Source organism: Trichosurus vulpecula, chromosome 4 (assembly GCF_011100635.1).
Source record: "Trichosurus vulpecula isolate mTriVul1 chromosome 4, mTriVul1.pri, whole genome shotgun sequence".
Classification (NCBI taxonomy): domain Eukaryota; kingdom Metazoa; phylum Chordata; class Mammalia; order Diprotodontia; family Phalangeridae; genus Trichosurus; species Trichosurus vulpecula.
Genome location: NC_050576.1, coordinates 103,713,050 through 103,720,334, shown reverse-complemented (window position 1 = coordinate 103,720,334; position 7,285 = coordinate 103,713,050). Strand labels below are relative to the sequence as shown.

Below are 7,285 nucleotides of genomic sequence, written 5' to 3'. Positions count from 1 at the left end.
TTCCATCCCCCGAACCCATTTTCGATTGTTTGGGTTGCGGACAATAAGCATGCTACAGCTTCTTGGAGCCACAGGCGAGAGTTGAGCGCCAGGTAGACACCAAAGGTGGATGAGCGGCCCTGAAAAGATCTCAGCAAGCTCTCGCGCCAGAGATGCTAGGCCTTTTTTGGACACCCTATATACCACTTCAGAAATAGCAACAAAGTTTTGAATATAGGAAAATTAAGTGAATAGTGGTGCTACTGATAGGCATAATGAAGCTACTTCACGGTGTCTCGTTCTCTTTAAAATCAAGAAGTCCACTCTAACATCGGACTTCAATGTGTCTTGCTGCTTTTTGCTCAGTGAACAGAGCTCCTGGCATAAGTGAAGAGCAGATTTCTGTGCTAAATGAGTTTGTCACCTGAAATAAAGTAATACAAGAAGAGTTAGGAGCGACAGATAGAACTAGGGATGTTTAACCTGGAAAAGAGAGCACAGAGAGAACGAGATAGCTGTCTTCCTGCTTTTGCAGAATTGTCAAGTGGAAGAGGAAGGAAGAAACAAGCATTTATTAAGTACCTACTATATTTGAAGCACTTCACAAGTTTTATCTCACAACAACCCTGGGAAGTAAGTATTATTATTATCCCTATATGTGATTTTCCCAGGATCATGCAGCTAGTTAGTGTCCGAGGCCAGATCTGAAGGCTGGTCTTTCAGATGCTGAGGCAGCTGGTTGGATCAGACCTCCTCTGCTTGATCCCAGAAGGAAGGTATAAGAACAAAGGGGTGTAAGTTCGGGAAGACAAGTTTTGACCCCATGTACGGAGAAACTTAAAACCATCCAAAAGTAGAAAGGACTATCTCCAAAGAGTGAGTTTCCCTTTTCCTCAAAGTCTTCATAGGCTGTATGAGCATGGGCTAAGCTGGAAAGAGAATGTTCCTTCAGGTCTGCCTGGACTAGACGGCCCCTGAGGTCCCTTCCCCATCCTAGGTGTGACAGGGTGAGTCTGTGATTCTCTTCTTCTAGTGAGGAGGGTCCCCTTCTTTCTCCCTCTTCCCTTCCTCTCACCCCTACTCCCACTCCCACCCCCAACCAGGCACAGAAATATGACGTTCAGGACTATGAGTTTCGGTGTTCGGGGTTGCAGATGGTTGCAAGGACAGCCCTAAGAATTACTGAATTCTTTCTTCTTTCCGTTCCCTTCTTCCACTCCTCTCCCATATCTTCCATTACTCTTCTCTTCTTTCTCCTTCCCTCTTTTCCTTTTCTCTACCCTTATCTCTTCTCCTACCTTCCTTCCTCCTCAGCTTCCCTCTCCTTCCCTTAGCCTCTTCTCTCTTTTCTTCCCTTCTTCTCTTCCCCCCTTTCTTTTCATCTTTTCTCTCTTCCTTTCTCCTCCCCTTTGCTCTTCTCCCTCCCATCTCCCCTTCTGTCCTCTTCTTATTTCCTTCCTTCTCTTCGAGTCTGGTCCCATGCCACCCTGCCCCGCCCTGCCCCTCGGTGCATTGTGGGATCTAGGATCGGGCCTGGGAGGTTTAGAGAGCGGACTCCGCACTTGATCATGGGGATCCAGCCGGTGAGAACCCCCTACTCCTCACCCCTGCCCCCACCCTCCTTTGCACCCGAAGATTTCCCCTTATCAGGACTCCGAAGCCCCTGCGCCACTACCTGGGGCTCACTCTAGAAGCCCTCCTTTCTGTATTCCGCAGCTCTGTTCTGCATGCCATCTGCACCCAAGCCCAGCCCCTGAAGCAAGTTTCCCTGCCCGTTACCATACCCGTTGTTGGAGACAGCCCTGTCACTTGTCTAGACCCCCAAGACGCGCCTCACCCTAGACCCTCGCATCTTCCCCCACCCTCCAGCAGCTCTTCCCTTTACTAAGCGAGGCACCCCCCCAGCGCTGTGGGAACTAGAGGCTCTGCTTGTGGATATCCCAGCGCAGATAGGCTACGGGACTGTCCCACTCAATCCCTCACTCGGACTTCTCTCCCCGACAGAGCACTGCCCTGCTGGCCTCCCTGGGAGTGGGGCTTCTGTCCCTGCTAGGAGTGGCCATCGGTTCCTACCTGCTTCGGAGGTCTCGAAGGACACCCGTCACTCTTCTGGACCCCAACGAGAAGTATTTGCTGAGGCTGCTGGATAAGACGGCAAGTTACCTGTGGGAATATGTGCGTCGGGGGTGGGGGTGGGGGATCGAGAGGAGGTTAGAAAAGGGGGAACAACGGGTGGCGGGGTAGTGAGATGCTCCTTTATTTAACTCTTTTCAGACTGTCAGCCACAACACCAAGAAATTTCGTTTTGCCCTGCCTTCAGCCCATCACATCCTGGGACTACCTGTAGGTAAGGAGAGTCTCTGGTGGGCAGAGGACTAGGAAGGGCACAGCTACTGGATCACCCCACATAAAGAACAGGAGCCCTCTCTCCCTCCTCCCTTCCAATCTCCTATTATTCCATTTCTTCCCCTTTTTCCTTTCCCTTCATGAATTGATTTCCAGTCTGACAAATGCGATAATGTTCTATATTAGTGGGGTGTGGTCTCCATTTCGCCTACCTTTGCCAGTCACAATCCCCACCTAACCCCCCAGGATTTCATATCATCATTGCTGACTCTTGCCAGGGTAGGGAGACATTAACCTGGATCATCTCTCTTCCCCTGAACCCCTCACTGGGACCCTAGGACAAATTTGATCAGAGTTCTCATTTTGTCTGCTGGAATTTGGGGATCATGGCGATCTGACTAGGAGCAAGAAGGTTTCTCCTCTCTTCATAAGTACCCCCATGTAATGCTTTGCTATATCTAAAACGAGCTCATTGAGCACACTTGCTCTGTGATCCATTCTGACCTGGAACAGACAATTGTTGGGCTCAGATTCAAAACCTACTTTAAAACTCACTGGACCAGAAAGCAGGAAGGGCTGGGGGAGCTTCCTGGCTCACCTTCACACCCTACTTTCTACATGGTCACCAGGAAAGCATGTCTACCTGTCTGCCCGCATTGATGGCAACTTGGTTGTCCGGCCCTACACACCTGTCACCAGTGATGAGAACAGGGGCTACGTGGATCTTGTCATCAAGGTATGATATAGGGCCCCAAGTATTCTTCCTTTCCTCCCCCTCCCCCCTCCAACATTTTCCTGGGCTTTCTGGGAATTCACCGGGTCTATGAAGGACAGGAGGCCTTTGGAGGTTGGAGAAAAGGAGTATGCACAAGCCTCACCCTAAACTCAAGCTCAGTCAAGCATCTGACTCAGCCACCAGTAACATCTGGAGTTTCTGAAGCTTGGGTTAAATCTGTGAGGAAAAGGCCAGAAGTGGGATAGGGAGAGATGGGGTTTTATAACTGGTGAAATTGGTTAGATGCTATTCTCTCCCTTCGACAGGTCTACCTGAAAGGAGTACATCCCAAATTCCCTGAGGGAGGGAAGATGTCTCAGTACCTAGACAGCCTAAAGATTGGAGATGTGGTGGAGTTTCGGGGGCCAAGTGGAATGCTCACTTACAATGGGAAAGGTATCAGCCCTCCTGCTTTCTAGTCCAACTCCTGTTTTTTTAGGCCTTCCTGGCATTGTCTGCATTATGAATGTATCTGCATTATGCATACCATTTTGTATGACCTTTATTCTTTGTGTTTATCTAAACCTAGGGCTCCTTTTTCACCTAAGCATAGCTCTGATAATGAGACACATTATCCTGTCTCATCTGCCATAGGGAACAGCCACTGCCCTGAATCCATCAGTTGTAACAGAGATAGTTATGAGCGGGGCAGACATTTGGCTTCCTTCGCTGCTCCCCAAGAGCTTTTTCAGCCTCATTTTCATAGTGACCTGGAGGTAGATTTCATTGTAGTTCCTCCCTATTCTTCCCTCACTGGAACAGCTGGGCCCATTCCCCTACCCTCCTGAGCCCCACTGGTGTCAATAGGGAATGTTGAGTCACACCTGGCCCCATGCCTGTCTGTCTCACCAGGGAGGCATCTCACTGCCCAAGATTGCTCATGACTCATGGTGTAGCCCTAGAACAGCAACTCTCTTCCCTCAGAGTATGGGGTTCTGGCAGGAATGATAGACAGGTGGCTCAACCCTACTCATATTCCCAGGATATATCACTGTCAGTAGCCAGATCAGTTTGAATCCTCCAACCAGTCTGTGAGTAAATCTGCCACTGCATTGAGGTCCAGAATTAAGGTTCATAACGACTTAATAAAGGGTCCCTGGGGTTTCTCCTACATTTTTATTTTCAGTTCCTTACAATGACTTCCCATTTGTCCTCTCTGCCCTTGACTTCTCTTAGGGAAATTTGACATTCACTGCAGCAAGAAATCTCCAGCAGTACCCCTAGTGGCGAAGAAGTTGGGAATGATTGCCGGAGGGACGGGTGTGTGTCACCCTTGTGTCTGCCCCCAATGCTGCTGGCCGTTGGCATGGAGCGGGTAGCAAGTGACACTTGGAAGGGTTAGATGCTCATAGCTGGACTGGTAATGATGGGTTGCTGGAGTTCCTGGATCTGTGGAAAATTAAAAAGAGGGATTGAAATCAGGGGGTGTTTTGAACAATCTCAAATCCAGACCTTTTGGGATTGGAATGGAAAGAAGCAAATCAGAATGGCTGTGCAGAGAGCTGGATCTGCAGCCCTTCACTGAGTCATTAGATGTTTGCTGACAGCTGCTTCTTTCAACACTAGTCCTAGATTGTGGATTTTTTTTTGAAGAAGTCTTAGATTGTTTCCTTAAATGAATTTTACCATTTGAATTTATATGAATATGTGTGATGTCACAAGATTTATCCAAACCACTCACTAAATTCAGACTTCAGGTTTTCTGGGGGTGAATTGTAATTCCTGTCTGGAAATAGAGTTCTAGGAAACCAGGGAAGAGAAAGAATCAGGATAGTAGGGAATGGGAAATGGAGTAAATATATGAAGTAGTTAATAGGTAGGATTGAGGAGAAAAAGGGCTAACCAGGCTTTTGGCGGTAGGAGCTGTTCCTGACACACAACAACAAGGGGGGGTCTTTATTCAGGGATCACCCCAATGCTGCAGCTCATCCGGGCCATCCTAAAGGACCCTGAAGATCCAACCCAGTGCTTTCTGCTGTTTGCCAACCAGGTTGGTTAGATTTGCTGTGTACCAGGACTGCAGAATGGCTGATGACTGTGGGGCATGAAGTGCAGAGTGCCATAGGCTAGGCCTGGGGACTGTCTCAAAATCTATCCCAGCAACAGGCTTGAGGTTTGGGCTGTTGGAGAGAAGACCATAAACAGGTTTCTGGAAGTTGGGGAGGATGGAGGAGCAGGTTCAGATCCCAAATCTGATGCTTCCTGTGTGACCCTGGGCAAATCTTACCTCTGGCTTCAGTTTCCTCAGCTGGAAAATAAGGGTGTTGGACCAGAGGGTCCCTGTCAGCTATGATCCTAGGATCTTTCCATTTACCTTCAGTTCAACTCTATGAAATTCTTATTTCCTGGAATCTGAAGCTACTCCTTTAATAATGTCTTTCCCTACTTATTAAGGGAGCATCGTGAAGGCTGGAGATTGAGGCATTGCTTTAGAGATGAGGCTTTTGCTTGGGTTCTCTTTGGGGGCGAGGGGTGTTAGGTGGTTCTAGAATGGTTTACTTCCTCTTTCCCTGATATTTCAGACTGAGAAGGACATAATTCTACGAGAAGATCTGGAGGAATTGCAGGCCCGATATCCTGAACGATTTAAACTCTGGTTCACTTTGGATCAACCTCCAGCAGGTAACTCAGCTTCCCTATCCCTTGCCACACCTAGACATTTTCCTCTTCTCTCCCCCCTCCCTTTTCATCTCCCCTGGCATCTGGGTCCTAGCCTTCTTCATCCTGGTTTCTGGTTCAAATGGAAAAACCATCTTCCATGTCCAAATGGATTGAGACCACCCCAAAGACCCAATCAATTTCTATTCATGTTCCCTGAGTCCTTGGCAGTGGTGGTACTGCTAGTGTGGCTGTGCTTGTGGTTGCCTCCTCCATTCCTTAACATTACTTAATAACATAGAGCCTATAGTACTATCCACCACCCTGAGCCACACCCTGGGTTAGAGTGGGAGTCTCAGTTCAGTTTCTCCTCTTCCATCTCACTGCAGATTGGACCTATAGCAGGGGCTTTGTGACAGCTGACATGATCCGGAAGTACCTGCCTGCCCCAGGGGACGATGTGTTGCTGCTGCTGTGTGGGCCACCTCCCATGGTACAGCTGGCCTGCCACCCCAACTTGGATAAGCTGGGGTATCCACAGAAGATGCGTTTTACCTTTTGAGGACCTTACCCTCCTCTAGCTTTGCTCAGCCTAATAACTCCCATCCATCTCCCTATCAGGTGCTCACACTGTGAGCCCCCAGCTACTGATCTAATATCGCTGCCCAATCTTGTTCAACCTCTGCCAAATCTTAGATCCCTGGTGTTTTCTTCTGGGATCAGCCTCCCTTTAGCTCTGGGAGAAGGCACTTAGATGGGTCTGGGCAGACTTAGACACTGTCCCTCCTCCAATTCCTGGTCTAGAAGTCTCAGTCTATAAGATCAGAAGGGTGGTGCCTAAGGATCTGACTTTGGGAGAGAGGGTTCAAGGATTTACACCCTCACTTTCACTGTCCAGGTATGAAAAGAGCAGTTGGGGGGCACAGTTTGACAATTGAAGATGCTTAGTTGTTGCTTCTGAAAGAGGGGGGGGGTAGATTTCTTGTGTGTGCAGTAGAAGGGGGGGCATTAAAATGGAGAAGACTGTACTGCTGGTGAGATGATGAGGCCAGGGGAAGGGTGCTCTCTCCCCAGACTCCTAACCCTCCTCATAGTAAGGAGCCTGAGATATACGTGCCTATCTTTGATACCAGGACTCCTGTTTCCCTCTCCTTGTGTCTGCTGGAAGATATTACCTGCCTAGGGTCTTTCTTAGACACTGTCTTTGTGTCAGGAGCCTCTGGCTGTGAAAATAAACGGGGCCAAGGCCTCCATGTGGCTTCCATGGGGCTGGTGTGTCTGTGTGTCTGGGGTGACTGCCAGAGGATAGCCATGTCACAGCATAGTATCCTTCCCCAACCTTCCACGCGAGGTGATGTGTTGAAATGTGCAGTGCCACGTACATCACCCACTGTAACACAATTTGAGCAGCTGCCTCAAGGAAGGGAGAGGGTTCCTAGCTGGGGGGAAGGGTAAGAGGAGAAGGGAGATGGAGAGGAGGAGCTGGAGGAGCTGTAGGACAGTTGGAGTGAAGGTATCCTTTAGGAGGCCTGAGGACAAGAATATGCACCTTTAGAGGCTGTCTGTCTGTCTACAGACATTGTTGAC

At 48.9% G+C, this 7,285-nt stretch overlaps 1 protein-coding gene across 1 annotated transcript; it reads left to right on the top strand.

The window, feature by feature from the left end:
* The first annotated feature begins 1,494 nt into the window (after window positions 1-1,494).
* Window positions 1,495-6,962, top strand: LOC118848860 (NADH-cytochrome b5 reductase 1). Its single transcript, XM_036757896.1, has 9 exons — window positions 1,495-1,562; window positions 1,984-2,133; window positions 2,254-2,326; window positions 2,955-3,061; window positions 3,367-3,496; window positions 4,277-4,360; window positions 5,005-5,090; window positions 5,623-5,722; window positions 6,088-6,962. Exons 1-9 carry the CDS (start codon window positions 1,548-1,550, stop codon window positions 6,258-6,260), a joined length of 918 nt encoding a protein of 305 aa, XP_036613791.1. The 5' UTR covers window positions 1,495-1,547; the 3' UTR covers window positions 6,261-6,962.
* Window positions 6,963-7,285: the final 323 nt, after the last annotated feature.

Coding starts and splice junctions, on each gene's coding strand:
- LOC118848860 (XM_036757896.1), top strand. Junction 3,062..3,366: donor ACGTGGATCTTGTCATCAAG/GTATGATATAGG, acceptor TCCCTTCGACAG/GTCTACCTGAAAGGAGTACA. Junction 5,723..6,087: donor TTTGGATCAACCTCCAGCAG/GTAACTCAGCTT, acceptor ATCTCACTGCAG/ATTGGACCTATAGCAGGGGC.